General features: G+C 38.3%; 3 protein-coding genes across 4 annotated transcripts; 1 reads left to right on the top strand and 2 right to left on the bottom strand.

Annotated features, from left to right (window-relative positions):
* Window positions 1–5,579: 5,579 nt before the first annotated feature.
* On the bottom strand, window positions 5,580–8,030 carry LOC306764464 (macrophage-expressed gene 1 protein-like; the record flags this gene model as incomplete). Its single annotated transcript, XM_079251638.1, has 2 exons — window positions 5,580–7,238; window positions 7,581–8,030. The coding sequence occupies 2 exons, from the start codon at window positions 8,028–8,030 to the stop codon at window positions 5,580–5,582; spliced, it is 2,109 nt and encodes a 702-aa protein (XP_079107764.1).
* Window positions 8,031–10,440: 2,410 nt separating this feature from the next.
* LOC306763875 (histone H1.4) lies at window positions 10,441–11,253 on the bottom strand. Its single transcript, XM_079250830.1, has one exon. It carries the CDS (start codon window positions 11,198–11,200, stop codon window positions 10,661–10,663), a length of 540 nt encoding a protein of 179 aa, XP_079106956.1. The 5' UTR covers window positions 11,201–11,253; the 3' UTR covers window positions 10,441–10,660.
* A 5,669-nt stretch (window positions 11,254–16,922) lies between these two features.
* tspan36 (tetraspanin 36) lies at window positions 16,923–25,015 on the top strand. 2 transcript variants are annotated; one of them, XM_079250657.1, is made up of 8 exons: window positions 16,923–17,056; window positions 20,687–20,878; window positions 21,032–21,106; window positions 21,217–21,312; window positions 23,130–23,276; window positions 23,532–23,615; window positions 24,185–24,313; window positions 24,643–25,015. In XM_079250657.1, the coding sequence occupies exons 1-7, from the start codon at window positions 16,997–16,999 to the stop codon at window positions 24,263–24,265; spliced, it is 735 nt and encodes a 244-aa protein (XP_079106783.1). In that variant the 5' UTR covers window positions 16,923–16,996; the 3' UTR covers window positions 24,266–24,313; window positions 24,643–25,015. The 2 variants fall into 2 exon arrangements, with proteins under 2 accessions (XP_079106783.1, XP_079106782.1); XM_079250656.1 differs by having other exon boundaries at window positions 24,185–25,015.
* Window positions 25,016–25,410: the final 395 nt, after the last annotated feature.

The following is a 25,410-nucleotide window of genomic DNA, read 5'->3' as shown; positions in this document are numbered from 1 at the left end:
CTTTTATCATAATTTACTTTATAGCCAGAGACAGTACCATATAAATCAAGCAGATGTTGTAGTCGAGTAAGGGATTTTGAAGGATCTGTTATATATAACATAACATCGTCGGCAAATAAATTAATTTTATGAGCTGTCTGACCAACCACAAAGCCCTTGATGTCAGAATCTCGTCGAATCGCCTCCGCCAGAGGCTCAATAGCCAGTACAAATAGACTTGGCGAGAGTGGACAACCTTGGCGGGACGATCTACTCAAGAGGGAATGTGGAGGACATCTGCCCATTAGTAGTGATCCTTGCTTTAGGCTTGTAGTACAGAGTTCTTACCCAATCAATGAAATTTTGACCAAAACCAAATTTTGTCAAGACCTTAAATAAATAGAGCCATTCCAGCCTATCAAAAGCTTTCTCAGCGTCTAACGCCACTGCTATGGATGGGTCAGACCTTGACTTTGCCAAGTGGATTACATTAAATAGTCTACACAAGTTATTGGCAGATACACGTTTTTGAATAAATCCACTTTGGTCGGGATTTATTATTTTTGGAAGTACGGCACTAAGTCTATTTGCTAGTAATTTAGAAATCAATTTATAATCCGTGTTCAGTAATGAAATTGGCCGGTATGAGGCACATTTCAGTGGGTCTTTATTCTTCTTATGTATAACTGTAATTATGGCAGTTGTAAAGGATTCCGGTAATGTATGTGTTTTAGCAGATAAATTTATTACATCAGTGATTAGAGGGATGAGAAGATCTTTGAATTCTTTATAAAATTCAGGAGGGAAACCATCCTGTCCTGGTGCTTTGTTCGATTGAAGTGAATATAATGCTTTAATAATTTCTACTTGACTAAAAGGGAGATCAAGGTTCTTTCTGTCTTCTTCATTAATTGTTAATAATTCGATTGTAGATAAAAAAATTGTCAATGTGGGTAGAATCATCTGGAAGTTCTGATTTATATAACTTGGTATAAAAGGTTTTAAAAGTGTCATTTATCTCTGTTGGGTTATATGAAACTGTACCTTTTTCGGTGTGGATAGCATTAATCGTCCTATTACTTTCCTCAGTCTTCAGTTGCCATGACAAAATTTTGTGTGCTTTCTCTCCCAACTCCTAGTACCTCTTTTTAGTTTTCAAAATGTCTCTTTCAGTTTTATAAGTATTTAGTGTATTGTATTGAAGTTTTTTCTTAACTAAAGATTGATAAGTGTCATTAGAACCATTTCTTTGAAAATCCTTTTCTAATTGTAGAATTTCTTTTTCTAGTTTTTCAATATCCTATTAGTATTTCTTTTTAAGACCCTTTGTATAGGAAATAATTTGCCCTCTTAAATAAGCTTTTAGGGTGTCCCATAAGATAAAACAATTGGGAGAGGAAGCACTGTTTGTTTCACAGAAAAACCTAATTTGGTCTCTTATAAATATACAAAAATCAGCTCTGTGAAGCAAAGTAGGGTTCAGGCGCCATCTGTAGGGCCCTCTGAGTACATTAGGGAAAGAAATAGATAAGGTTAATGGTGAGTGGTCAGACAAAATTCTAGATAAATACTCAGATTCCAGCACTCTATGAAATAACTGTCTGGATAATAAAAATAAATCAATTCTAGTGTGGGAGTTATGGGGGCACAAATAAAAGGATAATGCCCTAATGAATGGAAAAATATCAATAGAAACATTAAACATATGAAAAGCAGGGCTTAGAACAATAATAACTCACTGCGCTGATTAAGTGCAAACTCGAGCCACAGTTTTTTTTTTTCATTTTCCAAGTGTGTTGTCCACAAACACTTCGGCATCCTTCGGTGTTTTGAAGAATTTGCCTTTTCCATCCGGGAGCATTATTCTCAAAGTAGCAGGGTGCAGTAGTGAGTATTCGATGCCCATGGAGCGTAGTTTCTTTTTCACCTGGTCGTATTCCTTGCGTCTTTTTACCAGAGTGGCGCTGAGGTCAGGGAAAAACATCACTGGCTTATTCTCAAACATGATTGAACCTTTGTTTGCCCTGGACAGCTTAGCGGCGATCCGCAGAATCTTCTCCCGGTCCTGGTATTTCAGCAGGCGTATCAAGACGGCTCTCGGCCTCTCCTGAGCGGATGGTCTCGCGGCAAGTGCCCTATGAGCTCGTTCTATCACCAAAGGCTCGGCGAAGTGCTCACGCCCCAGCATATTTGGCAGCCACTCAGCAAAAAATGTTACTGGATCATTTCCTTCACAGCCTTCACGTAGATTCACAATACGAATGTTGTTACGCCTGCTGTAATTCTCTAGTGACTCAACTTTGTCCAGTAAAAACTTGTTATCTTTCGTTAGCTGGGCTAGCTGAGTGCTCATAGTAGCAAGGTGGTCCTCCGCTAACCCGATGCGCTCCTCCGTTTCCGTGACACGGGATGTCAGACCATCAAGCAAGCCCCTCAGTCCAGAAATTGACTTGTGAACCTCTGCCATTCGTGTGTCCATCTTATTGGAGAGGGCTTGGTTTCCAGCTCGTATCTCTCGAAGTACAAGGGCCATGTCCACATCTAAATGTTCGAGCGCCATCTTGCTAGCTTCTTCCTGTGAGCTCTCTTCTTGACACGACAAAACATGCTCATTTGTCGAGTTGCCTTGCTTATTTTTAGATCGTAAGTCCATGGTGCAGGTTATTAATCAGAATATCTGCAGATTTTATTGCTTCAGCGAGTTTAAGAGTGATTCCAAGGATAAATTACAGGAGAGCGCTCCAAACCAGCGTCCACCTAGCTCCGCTGCATCACGTGACCCCCCCAGTCCTTCCTCTTCATGGAACAATGGCATTTCTTACAACAAAAATACTCTATTGGCAAGTGGTGTATGCCATTCCCTTGAATTACAATATCAGCCAAATTACAAATATCCCTTGTTGTTTTTCATTTGCTGGGAATGAGAAGAGCCTAAGGAACCAACAGTTAAACCAAACTGGAAACCAAGTGTAAATGAGTATAAATCTCTGTGTCATATGCATAAATAAAGCATTCAAATCCTTATCATGAAAAAGATAACCTATTGAAGGTGTGTTATAGGGGTGGGAAAATCAAATCAAAAAATCAAAAATCTGGATTTTTTTACTTCACAATTTTAAAATCGATTTTTTTTTTTTGTTAAGAAATTGTTGGGGGTTTTTTTTGGTTTTTTTTTTTTTTTTTTCAAAAAATAAAACATAATCCATTATAAAATTTTTGTCATTTTTATTGTTTTTATTGATTATTTTACTGGTCATCTTGGGCATTATAGCAACAGAATGATGGTCTGTCTACTGTGTTGTTTCTCCTCATTGAAGTCAAGAAAAATAAAGAGCAAAAAAAGGTTTTGTACATTATTTTGTTTTTAATTTAAAAAGATCGGCGATATCAAAGAATTGTGAGAATCGCAATTCAAATCGAATCTGCACCCAAAAAAATCGGAATTGAATCGAATCGAATTGAGACAAAAGCATATTGTCACAGCCCTAGTTATTATGATTAAAAAAAAGGTTAAAAAAATATCTCATGTTGGCTTCTTCTTGGTTTCTGTGCACATATGTGCATATAACACTTTGCCAAATGAATTAAGAGTTGAGATAAAAATGCAGTAATGCGGAATTATGAGTTGTCCTTCAGCCTATAAGACATAAATATGTTGTCATTATTCTGATCAAATAAATACATAAATAAATAAAGGACATATTAGGACATCTTAAAACAGACAACATCTCATTCTCTGGAAAATCAAATGATTTTATTATTTTCAACAATGCATTTCTGTCTACTCACAGTCCATAACAAAAGGAGAAAGGGAGTGCATTAAAACAGCAGGTTGAGACTTTCCTACTCAAAACAAATAAATGAAGCAAACTCAGGTCATAACAGTCTCCTCAAAGTCAAAGGCCTGAATAAGCACGTTTGAGTCGGATTCAAGGTTTCTTGGAAGAGCAATCCTCACTTCTTGGCTGCCTTGGTTTTGGCAGACCTGGCCACCTTGCGTTTGGTCTTCCTGGAGCTCTTTGGCTTGTTGGGCTTCTTGGCCGCAACGGCTTTCTTGAATCTTTTGGGGATCTTTGTCTTTCTCTTCTTCTTGGCTGAATTTTTGGCTTTTGAGGTTGCTGTTGCCTTCTATAGAAGGCCAAGTATATAGAAGTATACTTGGCCTTCACCTTTTTCGTCGTTGGCTTGTTTCTTTTCACCACCTTCCTCTTTCGCGGTTTAAGAGGCTTTTTGTTAAGTTTGAAGGACCCAGACGAAAGATGGATGCTAAAATGTGTAATGATCTTGGTCTTCCAGGATTAAAAGACATTTGAACTGGATTAAACAATAGTTCCTCTCTCCCTCTCTCTGCAGTAAGACTGGTCCACACAGGACAGAAGGGTGACCATTTGACCCAAAGGAGGATGACAAACTCAGAGATTTACAACCAGCTCCTCTCCACAGAATACAGCTGGATCAACAAACGATATTTTCTATGTGAAACACCTAACGCAACTTATAGTTTTACAGGGCACGAGATACTGAGAGTCACATCTGACCAAATGCTGGTTCTTGTCAAAAATTACACCTTTCATCAAAATACCAGACTTCATGATGCCAGAACAACCCCCTCCCCTGACTGAGAGGGGACTGGAAAGAGCTTCAAACTTCTCCTCCCAATTAAAGGAAAACTTCAGATGCTCAACTTCATTGATCTTATTTTAAAGTTTGTCTGTAACCGATTTAACTTAGTCTAAATGACTTTGGTTAATTGTTTTTATTGAATTTCTTCTTTTTCATTATTTTATCTTGATATGTAATTTAATTCTTTGAACTGATCACCCACCACTAATAATCATGAATACTGTATTAAATAATTGTTGATTATGTTTTCAAAGCTTCAGACCTCTCTTAAGCTACTAATGTGAACGAATAAAATATGTTTCCTTTTCAGGATTCATCACCCAATAAGACTGAGTACAATTAATTAAATCACCTTTAATAAGAAATACATGTAGCCAATCTTGTTTTCATGTGTGAAAGTAATACTATAAATTAATGCTTTTCTTCCCAGCAAACGAGGAGTCTGCATAACTCTTAAGAATGTGATTTGATGTGTATTGGAGTCGAAACAAAGTAAAGAATTTGAGTATCATGTTCACATTAATGAGGCGCAGAGGGAAGGAACCAAAGCTGACCTGATTGGATAAGGTTGGTCAGCCTCTGACAGAAGCAACTCGTGATTGGCTGGAAGTTCGAAAGGCGGGTCTGTTTAAATTAAACTTGCAGCCTGACTTCCTCATTCCTTTTTCGGTTCACTCCTTTTTGTTCATTTTTTTCTTTTAGTTTTTCCTTTGTCTGCTTCCCTCTGTTTTTCACGCTCCCTATTTTTCCTTTCTTAGTTTTCTTTTTTTTTTTTTTTATTTCATTAGAAGCCTTCTACCTCTCCGTTCTTCCGAGCGGGAGAAAGTACAAGAAGTGTTTATTTGTAACCAGTCATTTTTCCCGAGATCAGTAATTAACCATTTTAAGCATCAGTACGTCTGAGACAAACAAGGAAGTTAAAACCAAAACCTTTCATATCTTGTTTTCACGTGCTAATCCTCTAAGTTCTACCTTTATCATTCCTCGCCTTGTTCTGTCTGCCTCTCAGCCTCATGACGTATTTCTTCATAGCCTCTTCTTTCCCTAAACCCAGACATCCTCCTCCTCTTCTTCACCAGGATAACTGCCACAACAATCACCAGCAGCATCAAACCCATCACACCAAACGCAACCCCTGCCTTTTCCCCACCAGACATCGAATTCAAGTCTGGGTTAAGCTTTCGAACAATTTCCTTGATTTCCTCTGGTTTGGCAAGTTTCCATGCTTTAGTCTGCCCAACTCTGACCCAGCTCATCTCTCCTTCAGTCATCACCATCACTGTGTTAGTGGCTTGCATGCTGACCAGTGGACGTTTAGTGAAGGGAGGCAGATGGATTGGAAGCAGCTGCCCACCTGTGAAGAGTCCAGACTGGACACAGTAAAGGATTTCACAACCGTCGCTGACTGTAGCAAGGTGCTGACTGAACTTGGGAGGGCACCTGCGTTGCTGCCCAGCCAACGGGTTGTTTGACTGACAGCTAAAAAGGCCTCCAAATGGTACCGAGTATCTGGTGCTAGTCTCATAGTCGTTACTAATACAAATCATTTCGCCATCTGAGAGAAACTTCACTGGAATGAAGTTTGGGGGGCAACTTTTGGCTCTCGTGATGGGGTTCTGGGAGGAAGGGCTATAAATGCCTCCAAACAGATATCCTGAGTTGTCGGGGGCTTTTCCATTCACAGAACACCAGTAGGTATTAATGCGAGCAGAGCGAACGTGATAGTTATGCTGACACTGTGTTCTGTGGCAAGTTAAAATCAGCCAACAGGAATAACTTTCCTCATAACAGTCATATGTTGTGTAATCTTTTTGTCTCACTTCTGATCGCAGTAAAGTTGGATAATAAGGTGAACGGCAGGAGAAATCTCCTGTGTCAGGGTTTTTCTGCTCCATTGCAGCACAAAGTGGATCTGCATCTGGGGTGAGTTTTTCACACGCCTGGTACACACCCCCAAAGCTAAGATTTGTGGCAGGGCCCTCACACGAGTTATCATCAACGTTTGCTTGGAAATTAAAGTTTTTAGAGCCGACGTCTACACAGCCAGGGCGGGTATTTATCTTGTAGTAGCGATCTATGGCCTGACTCACTGACAGAGCCACTTTGCCAATTGTGGGTGGCGGCAGATCAGGCAAAGTGTTGGTGTTTATGAAGTTGTGGAGCGGAAATCCGGATCGGTCGATAGCAACCAGATTATTTCTGGTACTTTCCTGCCACTTTTGCAAACCGATGCCAGGATAGAAAGGTACACCTCCATGGCTTTGTATGAGGGAATACTGAATGTTGGACTGATAAGTTTGAAGCGATGAACTCTGTTGGGTGTTTTGACTACTTATGTCAAACTTGAGTTTATCAAAAAAGTTTAGTCCAGCTTGCGCTTTGATGGTGGAGGTGTCTGATGCACTGGTTGACACATATGAAGAACGAAGGTAGTCTTCCTGCACCAAAGAAGCCCCAGCATCGATACTAGTTATAACATGAGTCCCATAGTCCAGCACCATCTTCTCGGACAGATATGCAGCATTCCTTGTCTGGTTGTTTTCCACTGCATCAGCTATTTCTTTGACTTGCTGAGCAAAGCGTGAATCCAGATTGAAGTCTGGGTACGCCTTCACTGAGTAGATGAAGTTACGAACCTTTTGAAGAAAAGGGATTATAATGTTATAAATGTTTAAACTCTTCTTTTTACATATTTACAGAAAACTTCTTTTTATGTTCTTCTTGGCTCAAATTAAACTCTAGGACAGTATATAAAAACACACATTGCATAAAAGACCTTTAAAGAGTTAAGGATATTTGAGTCTAAATAACATTTTTTATCTACTATATTTTGCTTAGTCTATAGGAGAGAAGGATTTTTTTCTATTTGCATGGACAAAAAAATCAGAAAATATTTTCTCTTTTGATTGCAAAAAACCTTATTTATATGTTTTACATGAAAAACTATTGAAACAATTATTTAAAAAGAAAAACTTTACCTGCACTCTGGCTGTAGTTGATGAGTCTTTGACCTGATGAGTTTTCATCCTTGTGTTCTCAGAAGAAAACTTAGCATTCAGCACTGATAGGAAGGATACATCAGCATTTATGGTTTGAGATGTGGAACTTTTCTGTTCCAGCCAAGTACTGATGATCTCTGAGTTGGTCTCCACACCCGTCTCCTTGTTGGGGATGACAAACACCTCATCTGGGATGAGGTAGAGCCCATCCTCAGTGGTCTGGCACTGGAAGTAGCTGAGATTCATGACTCGACCCATATCCATGTTCCGGAGATTATCCCAGCCTCCACCTGGCAGCACCTCCAGTGCTGTGAGGGAGAAGTTGGTGGAGGCACGGCATTGTCTGAGCCAGTTGGTTGGGCGGCTCAGAGGGACAGAGAAACAGACAGGAAAAGAAAGGAGAGCCAGTAATACAAGCTCTGTCTTCATGATGGCTTTGTCATAAATGAGAACTGCATCACATCACACCTCCTTTTATACCAGCTTGCCATCACATGACAGAACAGAAACAGAAGAGGTATTTTGCTTTCACTTTCCTTTCTGCCTTTTTCTTCACTTTATATTTTCTAAGACATCTAGTTAAATGAAAAACAAACCCTGATCATCTGTGTAAACATTTCAGCTATTTCTATAAAAACATATCTGGGTGTATGCAGTAAACAGTGCCTACACCATGTCATAAATCTGTTTAGAAATCTACCCACCAAACATACTGAAACTATTTAAAATAAACTAATAAGTCAAAGAATGGGTTCTTGAATTTACTTTAAAGGATGGGTGGGTAATTAAAAGGGGAATTTACAGTTTATCTAAAACCTGTTGATCAAGAAAAGCCCCATTAGATTCTCCCAAAGGAACTGAAAGTAAACGTGTAGGGTTTCTGATTGGAGGAAGTGGCTTTGTTTTTCCAGCTGTGTATGAAGCATCATCACATGAGTGTGTGTCATTTGAAATATCTAGATATTCATGTCCCTGTCCAACATTCAAGTCTGCCCTTGTACATTCTGCACAAACACGCAGTCGGGTAAAAACATTTTGTTATGGGGGAAGTACAGAAGTAGAACTTAATCAAACATGTAAAGGAGTTATATCAAACGTGTTGTTGGGGAAGTTCGTTGGAAGCATGTTGTAGCCTACAAATCGTTTGTCTGATAAAGGTTTTCTTTTTCTAGTCATTGTTTTCATAAACAGTGTTTATAATACTTCGCTCTTCTTCTAACACACATAGGCTTTTATGCAGAGAAATGTAGACTAACTCTGACGTCACAGATTCGCATAGGTTCCACATTTTTTGCGCTTCCTCTGCTTGAAGACCTTAGTCACTAAACACTAAGGCTTAGTGTTTGGATGCCCGCTATACAAGTGTTCACCCTTCCTGAACGGTCTCCGGACGATGAAGCTCCCCCCCCCCCCCCCCCCCCCCCCCCGGCTCACGTACTGGCCACAGCTTGTAACTTGAAACTTTAGTGTTTATTATCCAGATGAGGTACAAAACCGAACAGTTTTTCCCAAAACGTTACACTCTACCAAAGTTAGCAGCTCACTCTCGTGCGTAAAGCCCATAAACTATAGGTTTCGACACGTCTGCCATCCTGCCTTTCTCACCAGAAACACACTCTCTTAAAGCGACAGCGTTATTATTATAACACAAGAAAAGACAAGTACAACAAAACTCTACAAGTCCAGTTGCCTTGTTTTATAACTCTTCTAAGAAACTGAACTGGATGACAGGATCTTCATCGACATTGTTTGCCATCTAGCGACAATTATTTTTCTTACCAGTAGATGGCGCCACGACACCAGGTGAACCACTAAAGCTGGTTTAAATTAATTTTTATTCAGCGTTTTAAAGCAACAGCATTACACAAAGATTACATTAATAAGGATACTATATTTATTTAATAATTTTATTTATCATCTAGTTCACCTGATATAGGCTATTTAATGGCATTCCTTGCCTGACTTCTCCTGCTCTTCCTGGTTTTTCTGTTTCTCCTTCCTCTGTTGGGTCCTCTGTACTCAACACTTAATGGGATTATTGCACACCTGCGGTATGGGAATAAAATCCTGTTTTTACTTCTACAGTCTATTGGTTGACGTTTTTATTTAAAGCTACGTTGGTTTTTCCCGTCATTCTTCTCCAGTCCGCTATAACAACTGTTCTTGTGGTGAGTTATCTGTATTTTTGGACTTTAGTCAGTATAATTCTTTTGTTAAATATAATTCTTTTGTTAAGTATAATTCTTTTGTTAAATAAACATTTGTTTATGCTTAAAGATCAACATCAAGTCATTCCTCTGCGTGGAGTCATGACATTTCTCATGACAAAACTACTCAGTTACTGGCAAATGGTGTGCGTAATTCTCTTGAATTACAGTATCAGCCAAATTAAGAATATCTCTTGTTGCTTGTCATTTGCTAAAAATTAGAACAATCCAAAGAACCAAACAGCTGAACCAAACTGGAAACCAAATGTAAACGAGCATAAATCTGTCGCATATGCATAAATAAAGCATCCAAAAGCGTATACTTTATCCATAAATACATTTTTTAGGTGGAGTCGTAACTGTTAAACACCGACAAAAAACCCAGGCTAAAGGATAACTTTGAATCCTGCATCACTGACTTTTCATCTAAACTATCGATTCTTTTAACAAGATCTTACAATGGCGCAGATAACTTTTTGGAGGGCTTTTACACACAGACGCGCAAAGAAACCGAGAAGTTGGCTAGCCTATAAGACATCATTAAGTTGTCAGTGTCTCAAATAAATTAATAGATAAATAAATAAATAAATAAATAAATAGACGAATAAATAAAATAAAAAAAAGGCAACATCTCACTCTCTGGAAATTAAAATGATTTTATTTCCAACAATGCATTTCTGTCGATCACAGTCCACAACAAAAGGAGAAAGGGAGTGCAGTAAAACAGCAGGTTGAGACTTTTCTACTAAAATCAAATAAATAAAGCAACTCAGCTCATAATAGTCCACACAAAGTCAAAGGCCTGAACAAACACCTTTGAGTTGCATTCAGGGTTTCGTGGAAGAGCAGTCCTCACTTCTTGGCTGCCCTGGTTTTGGCAGACCTGGCCACCTTGCGTTTGGTCTTCCTGGGGCTCTTTGGCTTTTTGGGCTTCTTGGCCGCAACAGCTTTCTTGGCTTTTTTGGGGCTCTTTGTCTTTCTCTTCTTCTTGGGTGATTTCTTGGCTTTTGCGGCTGCCTTCTTCTTGGCCTTCTTCACCTTTTTTGCCTTTGGCTTCTTCTTTTTCACCACCTTCCTCTTTCGGGGTTTAGGGGGCTTTTTGTTAAGTTTGAAGGACCCAGACGCCCCAGCACCCTTGGTCTTGACCAGAGCTTTTTTGGCCACCAAACGCCTGAGGGCGATGCGGATTCTGGCTTTGTTCTTCTCCACATCATATCCTCCAGCCTTCAGAATCTTTTTGAGGGCAGCCGAGGACACTCCACCGCGCTGCTGGGACCCGGCCACAGCTTTGAGGATCAGGCTGGACACCGCAGGAGCTGTCTTCCTCTTAGCTTTCTTTTTGGGTGATTTAGCCGCAGGTGCGGAGGGCAACGCAATCGCAGCAGAAGACATGGTCAAGTTGGAAGAGCAGGGTCAGGTCAGAGAAGGTCACAGACAGGACAGAGTGATGTCTCTGCTTGTCCTTCTTGACAGGGTCAGGCTTTATGAAACCCCCATGAGAACCGTGTAGAGGCAGCCCCAACACCAAAGTGCGCCTCTTCTCCCTTATCACAAATACGTTTGTGTTTTCTCCAAATGGATCAAACCGTGAAAATTCTGCGTAAAAAGTGCAATATTTACATAAAAACCTCATAATAAAAATACTTACAATCTCCCCTGCCTATATTTACATTTCTTATTTAAGGATTTATCAAATATATAAAAGTATATTGCTTACTTACAAGTTGGCAGATGCCGAATGTAATTTGAGATGTGTGTTTTGGACATCTTAAAAGGTTACATCGTCTAAGTAATCGAGTGTATAGACTTATAATTAAACAAAGTTAAACAGAGAAAAGTTTATAATAAACTGAGGTCAAAATTTAGATCTATTTCAGCCATTTATGCTTAATAATTTTCTTACAAACCCCACGAAGAAACACAGTTGTCCTCTTGCAAAGTTAAAGTAGTGAGTATTATTTATAGACTGAGAGTACCGAGGAAAAGAATGACCAAAGGCGATTTTCAAGTGTGTCATGTGAAAAAAAATTGCTGTCAGTAAATGAGGGTTTATATAATAAAATTTTGCACAGAAGCCACAACACTGAGTATACCCAAAGTTTCCAAAGAGATGGACCTGAGCCAGAATGAGAGTTATCAGCCAGTAAGGAGGGGTGTGTGGAAAAAAAACAAACTTAGAATTATTTAAAACATCAAAGTTCTTTTATCAACTTTTATGTAACTTTGGATGTTTATAAATTACATACAAATGTGCACTGATCAAATGTGAAAGAATGATATAGGCAACATATTTCTCCAATTATTCATCCACTGCCTTACACGATGGAACACTCATAAACAACATAAGCAAACAGGTACATTATATCTCATTTCAGATTGATAAAAAACAAGTATTTAGTTTAAATCATCTGTAAAGCTTTTCTGTTACTTGACACAATTTACACATTTGCTGTTATTATGCTTGCAAGCTCTTACAAGAAAGGTATTCAGTAACTTTTCTTCACCTTCTTCACCAAATGCTGTGTGGGCATTTATATATATATATATATATATATATATAAAATTAATTATTCTGTGTGTAAGGGAGAAGACTGCCAAACGATGCAGTCTTGCCCTCTGTGGTGCACTGATAGCGGCTTCTCCAGTTGCTTGCAGATACAAACACAAAAATTACAACATTGTGTTTACTTTTAAAAGAACTGTAGTTCTGTTTAAAGCCTGCAGCGGTGAGCCAGTGTCTTCTGTGACTGCTTGTAAAAGTGGCCACATAAGGTCACACCAGTGTGTTTCTTGCCCAAACTACAAATGTGAGCAATAACGTTTTACTTTTTTACCTTGAAAATTTGTTTTATCAGGGAACTTTCATGTCACTTAGTCCAGACTGGATTACTGTGCATAATATGTTTTGAAAAAGCTTCGAGGAGTCAGGTGTTTGACTTTAAGAAGACTGCAGCAATGTGTCTTTGGGTGTGACAACTTTTGTAATTCTGCCCGGAGAGATGAGACTTTCCTAAATCAGCCAAAGCTCTGTCTGTTGCATTCCCTCCTTGACCATTGGCACCAACCCATCAAAAAGTTCCTCTGTACAGAGCAGATCTCCATGCTGTAACTTCAACAACTGATTTAGAAAGACAGCATGGTTGACAGAGCACTGAAGGTTCAGACATTTGGCCCTCAGTTTGGTTCAGGACCTGAAGCGGATCACTTTACCAAAGCTCATTGGTGCTCCTTTCCCACCCCATGAACACATGCACTCAGTCTGGCCAAAAAATAGCTTTGTATAGCTCGGGCCCTAATAACTAGTTAAAAGAAAATTATAAGGCCCTATGCTGAAGGTCAACGGCTGCTTGCAGGAATAATGTCCAGTACCTCTCTGTCTCTGTCTCTGTCTCGGTGTGTAGAGGATGTGAACATCGTCCATTATATTCAGCATCTCATGCAGCTTTCTATTCTCAAAAGTCAGCTCCAGCTGTCTATGTGTCTCGAGGCAACATGGTAGCAATCTTACTTGGATTTTCTCTAAATGATCAGTAAAAAAATGGATCTTTACTGTGCTTGAGCATTAATATTGAGATCATACAAATCAAAATTGGGACTTGATAAACATCCTTCTTCCCCAGTTCACTGGCCGTTCTGCTACTTCCTTATTTTTACTCTACCATTGTATAGTTTGTATAAACCATGCAGAGTATATTTGATATTTTTATTCATATTTACTTATTTATTTATTTATTCATCTAAACTCTGTTGCAGTATTGTCAGCCAGGAAATGGGTTTTTAAGGGACTAAATAAATTCTACTCCTCATCTATGACTGACGGCTGTATAATCACATGACAGTTTGTTAGAAATATTGTCTGTGTAAACATTGGAAAGAAGAGGATGGGGGACAAGACATAAGCATCCATGTTTGTTGTTAAATCTGAATATCCACATCCCCTTTTCTTTTAGCTCTTCCTTTGTTCTCTCTGCGCTAGTCTAATGCTTCTTGTCTGATAATTCTTCATCTTTGATAGACATGAGTAACTTCTGAGTCCATGCTGAGGAAACAGCTTTGGGCCCTTCCATCATATATTATCTGTAATGGCTTGTTTTTCTAACAGGCATTAGAGGCAGCCGACTTATCACCCGGTGTGTTGAGCAAATAACCTTAAGATTTTTGTTATTTGGATTTATTTTCTCCAGGTCAGTGATGTCTGTCAAACTTTCTGATTGGTTGTTCAGTTATGCATTTATGCCATATCTACATAGCTGACATTTGTTTGAAGTTATACTCTTTCAATTACAAAAACATCCTTGTATCAGTGAAACAACATCAGTTGAGTCAAACGGTTTGTGTCTGAAAAAGACCAAGAGAAGCTTATTAACATGTTTTTCTCTAGTGGCTCAACAATTTGTTTTGTGGTTTTGTGGAACTTCCCAAAAAGAGCATTAAACAACTTCAGCTTATTCAATATGCTGCTGTAAGAGTTTTAACAGACAAAGAGGAGAGAGTGAATTACCCCAGTCCTGAAGTCTCCACACTGGTTTCCAGTTAACTACAGAATTGATTTTAAGGTGCTGCTACTCATCTACAAATCACTAAATGGTTTTGGTCAAGAATATTTGCTAAACTACAGTGAGAGGTGAACGCTCAGATCTATTGGTTTAGGTCAGCAGGTAGAACCCAGAGTAACCAGAATACATAGCATTTACCTGTTATGCTGTAAAGACTGGAACAAACTCCTAATAGTGGTTAAGTAAAGATTTCAAATCAGGTTTAAAAACATATTTCTTCCACTCAACTGATATTTTATGCACAGTAAGTATGGTAAGGCTTTTGATCAAATTTTAATTGTCTCTTTTTTTATTTTTCTTTGTATTATTTCTGTTATTTATGTTAAGCACATTGAATTGCCTTTGTGTAGGAAATGCACTTTATAAATAAACTTGTTTTGCTTTGTTTCCTGTATTTTACTTTGCTTTGAGTACTTGTTACCTCACCTCTCCTCTCCTCATGTTTGTCCTCCACTCCTCTGCCTACATCTGGGCTGATAGGGAAAGAGACACACATAAAGGAGTTGAGTTTAAGAATCAAAAGTGTACAAACTGGGAAATGTAATCATGGAAGAGTCGTACTGACAATGCCTTCTTTCCTTCTCTTCTTCTATTCTTCCTCTTTTTCTTCTTCTTTAGTCTTGGAAAAATGTTTTATGGGAAAAAGTTTAGGTTTTTTCTCACACATGCACAATGATAAACTAATGGCTCCAACAGCAAAGCATCATCCCACCTGTGGAGCACTGTGGAGAAAGCACGCTTTGGTACCATTTTAGCAGCTCAGGGCGATCGCTGTGAAAACAGTAGATTCATTCTTGAATCGTGAAATTTTATGGTTAGAAGTCAGATCTACAGTCAATAATCCAGCATTAGAAGTTACAAAGGCTTCACAAGCTTGTGAAATGGGCCAATAACAGCAGAACTGTAACTAAGAAAATGTTTTTTTTCCCTGTAAGGTCAGGTCAGAGTTTTGATCTCTCCCAGTTGAGGGCTGTTAAGCAATGATTATCTGATTCAATATGATTGTGTGAGTCTCATAAGCAATGAAAGGAAATGTCTCATGAAGTGTTGCTTTTCAGCTGCATCTCAAGGGTTTACTAAGAGTATTCCAAATGTTTCCAGTCTGTGCTGTGAATACTCATTTTGGTGCCTCATAGCCACGAAAGCTTTAATTATTCAGTCTATAATTAACATTGTTAATGCCCACAACAGTGACTTGGACTAAGCTATTACAGAAAATGGAAAAATAGATGGATGCTTTTTGTCTAGTTGGGTTGTGCTGTCTGTAATTCGGAATTTCAAGAAATTCCTGAAAGTTCCTCCATCAGTCAGATGAAGCTCTTATGTTCTGTGCTAGAGAAGGAACCTCCGATTTTTAGTTCCTTCTCTATCATCACTCATAGTTTGAATCCAGATTTAGGTACATCCTCCTAATCTGTTCACTTCCCCTATTTGTCAACAGAAATATTTGTCTTATCCTTCCTGGTTGTGAGCTGTTTGATAAAAATTTCATTAGAATGAATGTTTTACTGAAACAGTCCACAATTCTTCTTTATGACTGTGCAAGTCTAAAATGCAACTACAGGAAATGTGTCATGGGGCGTTGCTGCTTGGGTGGGTTACTAAATTCAAGACAACGCTTGCAAAATTGCACAGTCAGCGATATTCTTGGTTTTCTAATACACATTAAAAGTTAATAGCCAACTGAAAACTTTATTGTTTGAAAGTTGACCTTTAGTTAGTTAAAGCAAGCAGTGAAATTGAAAATCAAATAAGACTCTATGGATGATTACTTTAGGATCAATTCAAATTGTATATAATTGAAAAAGATTCCTGCATTAGTTAAAAGAAAACTATAAATATTTCAGAGTTCCTTCTTTATCATCACACAATTTGGGTTCTGTTGTTGTATCTGATGTGTTCTTAGGATCTATCAGTCCTCTATTCACTTAACCTTGTGGCATTTTGAGCTAGTCTTATTCTACTGTAAAGAGACATGTAGCACTTGGAAGAAATCCTCTCAGGCTCTACTCACTTCTGGTCTGAAATGTTGGTGATGTCATTCATCTTACCATCAGAGGAGTGGGTGAAACCCATTGAGGTGTTTAACTTTAAGTTTTAAATAATCTATCTGAATTCGTGGCGTCCTGGTATTCAGATTGTTTGTCGGAACCAATCAGGTACAAAGAGTATTTCAAAACTAATTGCTGGGGGAGGTATATTTTGAGTGAGGCTTTTTTTCTGATGATATTACATGTGTAGGCTTCCTTAGTGGGGGAAAAAAGGAAATACGATGACACAGAAACTACTGGATCAGCTTGGTTTTTTTTTTTTTTTTTTTTTAAAAAGGGGTAAAAACAGTGAGATTGTATAAAAGAGGTCAGTCAGCCTGCCTCTAGGTCAGGGTGGAGGAAGCCGGGACCTGTTCTGCTCGTAATGCTCCCATCACCCCCGCCCCCTCCCAAAAAAAAAAAAAAAAAAAAAAAAAAAAAAAAGCACGTGACCATGTGATCACAGTCCATGCAGTCAGTCAGACAGACAGATAGAGGAAACTTGTGACTGGAGACAGTAGGAGCTCGGCGATCTGCGAGATATAAGCTGGACTGCAGTTATCCCACAATTTCCTTCAATCTCTTTAGCTCCGTCTGACAACATGGACTGCGGGATCGCCACGTCTAAGTCCATCCTTCTTTTCCTCAGCTTGACATTTTGGGTAAGTCGCCGTGTTGTTGTTTATATTTCACCTGCAGAGATTTGTATTGCGACGGACTGCTTTATAGGAAGTAGAACTGAGATCTAATTCCGTGCCTGGAGACAACACGATAGCAATCTTTTATTTTTTCTAAATAATCAGTAAAAAAAAAAAAAAAAAAAAGGATCTTTATTGTGCTTGAGCGTTAATATTGAGATCATACAAATCAAAATTGGGACTTGATAAACATCCTTCTTGCCCCAGTTTACTGGCCAGCCTGCTACCTCCTTATTTTCACTGTACCATTGTATAGTTTGTATAGACCATGTATAGTCTATTTATTTATTCATTCATTTATTTATTTATGTATTTATTTAAACTCTGTTGCAGCGTTGTCAGCCACACTGCTTGAGGTCAGTGTATGACCCAAGTGTTTGTATGAGGAAATGGGTTTTTAAGGGACAAAATAAATTCTACTCCCCGTCTATGACTGATGGCTGTATAATTACATTACAGTTTGTTAGAAATATTGTCTGTGTAAACACTGGAAAGAAGAGGGTGGGGAACACAAAACACAAATGTTAAATCTGAATATCCACATCCCCATTTTTTTTTTTTTAGCTCTTCCTTTTTTCTCTCTGCCCTAGTGTAATGCTTTTTGTTCTGATAATCTTTCATTTTTGATAGATATAAGTAACTTCTGAGTCCATGCTGAGGAAATTGTTCAGTCTTAAAGCTTTCGGCCTCCCACTATATATTTCACAATCTGCTTGTTTTCCTGACAGGCATTAGAGGCAGCCTACTTTTCACCTGGTGTGTTAAGCAAATAACATAGAAAGTTTTGTTATTTGGATTTATTGTTTTCCAGGTCAGTGATGTCCGTCAAACTTTCTGATTGAGTATCATGGCTGTATAAAGTGTCCAAGTTTGCTTATCTCTGCTTTTGTGCAAATTTATTATAACTAGAGCATCAAACAATTGGGACTTTCTTAACAAATGACAGGAGAAGCTGAGTTTTTAGTTTCACTGTTCTTAAATATATTAAGGAGGGTTACTGGTGTTGTTTAGTTTAGCCAAGTTGTCAAGTACCACCAAATGTTCACCCAAAATATAAAAATTACCGTAAACCTCCAAAAGTTGAATTTGTTTGTATTAAAAGTGTTAATTAAACAATCCACCTAACAAGCCAAGTGTTGCATGCCATGAATATAATGAATCATCTCTATTATGAGTTGATTGTTGGCTGTATGTTTGTGTGTTTTTTTAATTTAAATAAATTGGGTAAATCAACGGGGAAATCAGAAGTTAAACATTTAATTTGCTCTGAAGGCTTCAAAGCACATGAGCAAAAAAAAAAAAAAAAAAAAGAAAACGTCATTATCACTTTCTCTCAAGTTTGCACAACTTGGCACATCTCTGGGTCTGGACCACAGTCAAAGACACAGCGCTAACACAAATCATTCCCAGAGATGAAGATACATGACCTCAGGGGGTTTAATCACATTCCAGAGAAGTGGCAGTGTGTATGTGAACACTATATGTTGTGTAAGCTTCTTTGTGCTGCCTCCGAGGCACAAAACCAGATTTTCTGGTAAGATTAGGGGGTGAGCTGTGGAGGAGGTGTAGAAGGACAACCCCACAGGGATCCCGTGACTGTGGAGTGATTAGAGAAGGGAGTCATGAGGCTGAACTGCAGGGCAAATGATTAACCCTCACATAACACACATCTTTACATATGAACAAGACCAAGCCAATCATATATATCTCTTACAGCTACAGGGGAAGTGATACAGAAAACCCAATCTGCAGGAACAGAAGATAGGGGGATTTCTCTGGGGGGTTTTTTCTAAGAAGATAGCTGTGTTATGTTTTTGACAAAAGTATTCCATCTGTTGTGACAAGTTTAGTCATTGCTGTGCTCACAGTGTGCTACCAAAAACTTAAAAAACAGACCAGGATTTACTTACACAACATTGCAGAGGTGTTTATAGTGTTTGTTTTTCTGCTTTTTACTGTTTGGCTTCTGTTTTTTTTTTTTTTTGTTTGTTTTTTTTTTAAACACAGATTGGAGTTCAAATCAAGTCCTATGCAGTGAGTTTCAAAGGGCAAAGGGAAGTCAGGACTGCTGATAGTTGGATGAATACTTGACAGACTTAGTTTTATCAACAGCTGTCCCTGTTTTGGAAATTCAGCTCATGTTCTCTTGACTTGGCTGAAGAAATACAGAACATAGAGAAGCAGAGCTGTGGTTTAACAATCGGAATAATTGTAAATTTGCACTGGGCTGGTTCATATGCATGCGGTCTTATGATTAGTGATGTCACTACTGAAGAATGACTTGCAGAAAAGTCATGATGAGGGTGTGACTCGATCTACCTTCACACCTTGAGGTAATCACATGAGAGCACATCAGATAATACGATAAAAGAAATTCTGTTTGTGATTTATCTTGTAGTGTTTAAACAGTCAACTTCGTTCCCTTTTTATAATTAAACAAATGGCTTTAACCTTATGATATAAAAAATGTTCCATTTGGATAATTACTTAGAACCCACTTCAATTAAATTTCCTCATAAAGAAAGTTTTTACTCTTTTGTTGTTTCCATTGTATCTGTATCTGTATCTTTATTTTTGTTTTAGGTTTGATACAGGATCTCTGTCAGACAGAAAAAAAGGAAATAACATTATATTTCCCTATGATTTTAAAGAGGTCATATTGTACTGTCTGGGTTTTTCCCCTTTCATTAACTCTGTTATAAAGCTTTTAGTGTATGTAAACAGTCTATCAAGTTACAAAGTCCAGAGTCCATGTCCAATACGGTTATTCTGCTAGATTGCTCCCGATCTACCAGCTTTTTCTTTCGTCACTTGTTCACTTAATATTCTGTACGTTGGTATGTCTACCTTTTGCAGTATTTCATCATCCAGGTCTTCAGGACCCCCAGGACCTGTATGTTTTACCCATGATCCTCCTCTAAATCACCTCAGTCAGATTATTTCCATATCAAGTTCTTTGCAGCCCCTTATTTCATTCAGGTGTGGTAAAGTAGGGTTACCTATAAAATATGCAGGACGAGGAGGGGTCCTGTGGACCTTGATTGAGAAACACTGGCCTGGTGGCTAGTTTGGTATGTTTCAGACTGTTGCCATGACATCACAACTGTAGTTTTATGGTATATCAGTAGGTACATGTACCTTATTTCCTGTTCGGTTGCAGGATCTTATAATCCCACCTTGACCACAGTGTAGGTTGGGTGGTGTTGTTGCCAAACAATGATGTAAACAAAGGAATAAAGTTACTGAATCAGCTGCTGATCTTCCAGGCTGTGCATTAACACGCTGTCGACTTCCATATGTACAGGCTGTATATACCGTTTTCTGTTTTGTCTTTGTTGCACATTTATCACATGAATATTTAATGACAGAATGAGCTTTGATGCTTCGATTGCTCTGAAATACACATCCGGTTTTAAAAGGAGGCCTGCTCCCGTTGACAATGTTTCTGTTTTTTTGTTTGTTCATTTTTATCCTCCATTTAGAGAATTTCCTCCTCCATTTCTGATTTCCATCACTTATGGTCAGCAACATTATACACTGACTTGACACATTAAAACGCTTGGATATTTGACATGATGTCTTTTCCCTGTGCAGGCGGCGGGAGCAGCATTGGCCTACGTTGGTGCTTATATGATCAAGAGCTATGACACCTTTGAAAGTTTCATTCAGGACAAACACACGCTCATCCCAGCAGCTATCATCATTGGCATCAGTGTGGTGATGTTCATTTTCGGTCTGGTGGGATGTTGTGCCACACTCCGCGAGTCCAAATTTGGCCTCAGCTTTGTAAGCATATGTGTGTGTATATGTGTGTCTGTGTGTGTGTATCTGTGTGGAGGAATAGGGTATGGTCTGCTTTATGATGAAAAAGGAAGTTAATACATTTGCATCATTTTTGTTTCTAGCTAGCTCTGATTTTTCATCCTTTTTTTTTTTCAGTTCTTCCTGATTATCATGGTGATCTTTGCAGCTGAAGTGGCTGCTTTGGTTTTTACCTTCATCTACCAGGGCAAGGTGAGTCACAGCTAGACGTCAACATTTTGCTATGCTTTATATTTGATAACAAAAACATGAACGATTGTAATTGTTTTTTGTTTTTTTTCTGTGACCATGAACCTGTGCAGGTAAATGCAAGCCTGAGTGACCCTATGAATAAAATATTTTCAAAGTATGATGGACAGGATGCTGACGCCTCAGCTGTGGACCTGCTGCAGACTCAGGTTGGTGGTGTGTTTACTGTGTATAGATACCTTTGTTTCTCACTTCTACTTTCACACTTATCAACTTCTTCTGCTTTTCCTGCACTCTCTCACCTGCCTGGTTGCAGTTCCTCGTCTTGATTTTTTTTTTTTTATTAGTTTAACTCTTCAGTCTGATAGTATCAAGTTAAATCATGTCCATTAAAAAACTACCCTGCTCTTCATGAGTATATGACCAGAATGTCTCACGTTTCCTCCTCCGAGTCTGTCAGTAGTAGGTGTCAGGAATGCAGAACTTACTTACTTTAGTCAAATGTGAATCACAGTCAATGTCCATGGGTCAAACAATAAACATGACTTCACTCAGCCCAGAAAAACCTTTGTATTGTTGTTCAGTCATTTACATCCTGCTTAGATAGCTGCCATGCAAAAGTTTGAGCAAGTTGGACACAATTCCCGTTACTTTAAACTTTGACTCTCAATGTAAAAGATAACTCATTATCTCCACCAAAGCAGAGGTTATGTTTTCAGCAATGTTGGTCTTTCTGTTTGTCTGTCTGTCTGTTGGCAACATATCTTAAAAAAAAAAAAAAAAAAGTGGATGGATTTTGTTCAGATTTTTATGAACTGTCTGTCTTATATTTTGGGAGTGAGCCACATCACTGACTGGATTTAAAATGAATTTTTATTACTATCAGATTGGAAAAATTTTGCCATTATGGTGTCTAACTCAACAGACAGTGCACAGAATCAATGACAAAAAAAAATACAAGATGACATCATGGTTGATGTTAAATACTCTAACACCTAACCTGGACAGCCGCAATTACAGAAAATTCAATTTACATTAATAACTTCCAGACTAATATAGTCATTTGCTTCATCTTGGCGTTTTAGAGTATATTTCCATGGTGAAGGACTACATAAGATGTGGTATCTATCCTGATGATGGAAACATAGTGATATTAGTTTATGTGTTGATTGATATGATTATTTGAATGATGACCCCATGAGTGCTTCTTGTTTCAAATATGTTTCAAATAAGATGACTTTTTTCTTAGTTTTTCTGGTGCAAAATGACTAACACAAAAGAGAGCCTACATCAAAACTCTGATGTACTTCATTTAACTTTGGCTAGCACCACCAGATGTAAAAAAAAATATCTGAACCAAACAGACAGGTATCTTGGTTCTTGTTGGGGAGTAATTTTATCACCCTCATTCCTCTAGCTCTGTGAAATGATTGGGTTGTTTTGCAAGCTCTGCTCTGTCAATAGATTTTTGGTGGTGTCTGGGGACTGGAATGGCTATTGTAATGTTGCCATCTTGTGACTTCATATGTTGATCTTGATCTTGAGGTGTGTCTCAGATCATTGACCCAGCAGGCCACTTTCTCTTCTGTTCTTAAGCCTCTTTACGCATGGTTTGATATTGAATTTGATTGTATTGAAACTGGATTTGTTCATTCATTCACTTTCTATACCACTTAGTCCAGTTTAGGGGTTGCAGGGAAACTGAAGCGTATACCAGCAATTAGGAGGTGAGAGGCAGGGTACAGCCTGGACAGGTCACCAGATCCATTCCTCTTACTGTAAAATATTCCTTGCACCACTGGCTGCAACACAAGCTCAAAATATGATTGGTCCACCCTCATGCACACTGCTAACTTTGCTCATTCGTGACAAAAGTTATGTTATATCCAAAGGATGTTTATAAATTCAGTTACAGACAAATGAAGTGTTTGTTGTTGTTGTTCATCTTTTTGTTCAATTTTTTATGTTTAATATAAATATGTCATCAAAACATATTTAACGTGTCATTTTGTTTGTGTCTATACAGTTGCAGTGTTGTGGTGTCTCCAATTACACCAGCTGGACCAACACTACCTGGTTCAAAACCCACAACAACACAGTGCCTTCATCCTGCTGTAAAAATACAACCCTGTGCACTGGCAGACTGGATCAGCTGAGCCTGCTGAATGTAGAGGTAAAACATACAGAATCTTGCCCTTTTTGACATATTCTGGTTAAATTTGTATATTCTTTCTTCTTTCAGCTTTAAAAACTTTTTCATTTCATAATTTTATAGAAATGCTGTGTTGAGAACACTCATTTTAAGCCATGATGTTAGACTGAATATTCTTTTTATTTATCTTTACTACATAAAATTGCTGGTGTGCCTCAAAGAATCTCTTCATGGGAACAAAAATGCACAATGACTTTCAATCTATTTGTATTTTAGGGTTGTGAGGCCAAGCTGGACCACCTCCTACGGGATGTGATGACTTATGGCATGCTGGTCATTCTTGGTTTTGCCATCATCAAGGTACAGTCAAGCTGCTGAATAAGCTTCACTGTTTATCCTGAAACACATTACAAAACACATTAGCCAGTGTACCAGATGGTTCATACTGTAAGAGAAAGGATAGGATGTAGTCCTATGTATACAATCTAGTCACTCCTAAGTGCTTTCTAAGCCTAACTGTTATATGTCAGCCTGTAAGTGTGGAAAACCAACTTGAAGCACTGCAGGGTTGCATGTGTAATGTATCCATTCATGTGTAGACATAGTTCTGCCTAAAGAAACAAAAGAGGGTCAGTGTAGCATCCTCTCAGACATGTCAGCATTTACTCACTCCACTTATTCAATTAAGGGTTTCAAAGAATTTTTTCTAAGAAAGCTGAACTCAGATGGGTTTAAAGACAGAAACATTTCTGAATGACATGGTTTTCTAGTTGTCCAGTGGTCTACTCTTCAAATTATAGCAAAACATGCTTGTGGCATTTAGCGTTTCTGGTTACTTAAGTCCTGGAGATAATCTCTTCATGGAACGCAAGATCGCAGAAGAAGCACATTTCAAAGCTTGTGTCTGACTTTCATTTCTCCTTTTGCAGTTCTTTGGGATGCTGAGCGTATGTGTGATAACCTGTAAATCTGGCAGCCAAAGGAGCGGCTACCAGCCTCTCTATGCTTGAAACACCTCCACGCCCTCCCCATCATTTTGGATGTGTTTACTCTGCAATGTAAAGAAGCTTTCATTCATCGTAGTAATCAAAGGTTTATTTAAATCATATTGTAGCATGAATCCACAGATGTAATCATTCTAACTGTACCTCTTACTTTGGTATATTATCTTTGTGAAATCGGCCAGGACTTTCAGTTTTTAGATGCTGTGTAAATTTTCTGCCTTTCAAACTTTTATTATGCAGTTTACAAAGTTTCTGTAAGCTATGGCCTTACCTTGGGATAACATCAAAGACCAAAGTAATAAAATGGTCTCAAATGTTGATCCTGCTTGGATTGTGTTTGCTGAAAACCTTATTCTTCTGATGAAGCTTTTTTTTTTTTTCAGTGTAGTGATCTGAGTCCAGTTACGTTTACGTCAAAGGAGAGAAATACCACTGGGAAAAACATCTATATTTTATTCTTTCTGAACTTTCTCACACTGCTGCATCATTTAGAAACCCTTTTTAAAGGATGTCATACTCTAAGTGTACTTTAATGAATTACTTCAAATAATATTTTAAGTTGTTTGTGAGTGTGAACAAAAAGGACAGTATTATATGGCCTTATTTGGGGGTGAGTATTTATAGCAAGCTGCACAAATGACGTGTCATTTTATGGTCAGTTGCTTTTATTCTATCAAATTTCACTTCTAGTTTGGTGTTTGTGTTTCATTATATTTCTCTGTTAAAATTGTGATTATTTCACAATCATATTGATTTTGGGGCTGTTATCTAACACCTTTTTGTTGCTTTCGTTTTGAGGTCATACCATCAAACCATTCTATGTTGGTATGGAGTACACAATCTTACACAAATCATAATGTGTTGCTAAAGTATGAAATGACATGGAAAACGGACATTTATTTTAGGTCATTTCCTGTTGTAATTTATGTGCTGTATTAGTTTCCTCTTATTGAAGAAAAGAAAAAAATGAGGCCACTGTGACAGTGTGTACAGTCTTGGCATCTTATTGAAATGTGACCCACTGTGGTTATCTGTTCCCTCCTGACTGCTGATAAAGAGGCCCTAGTGTGGCACATACAGATGATAGGACTATTCATCTTGCATAAGCTCTGTCAATGTTTGAAAAGATAAATAAAAACACAACCTCGTAT

This window comes from Telmatherina bonti (assembly GCF_933228915.1).
Source record: "Telmatherina bonti genome assembly, chromosome: 13".
Classification (NCBI taxonomy): domain Eukaryota; kingdom Metazoa; phylum Chordata; class Actinopteri; order Atheriniformes; family Telmatherinidae; genus Telmatherina; species Telmatherina bonti.
The sequence above is the reverse complement of the archived record's forward strand: the minus strand, read 5'-3'. Positions and strand labels throughout refer to the sequence as shown.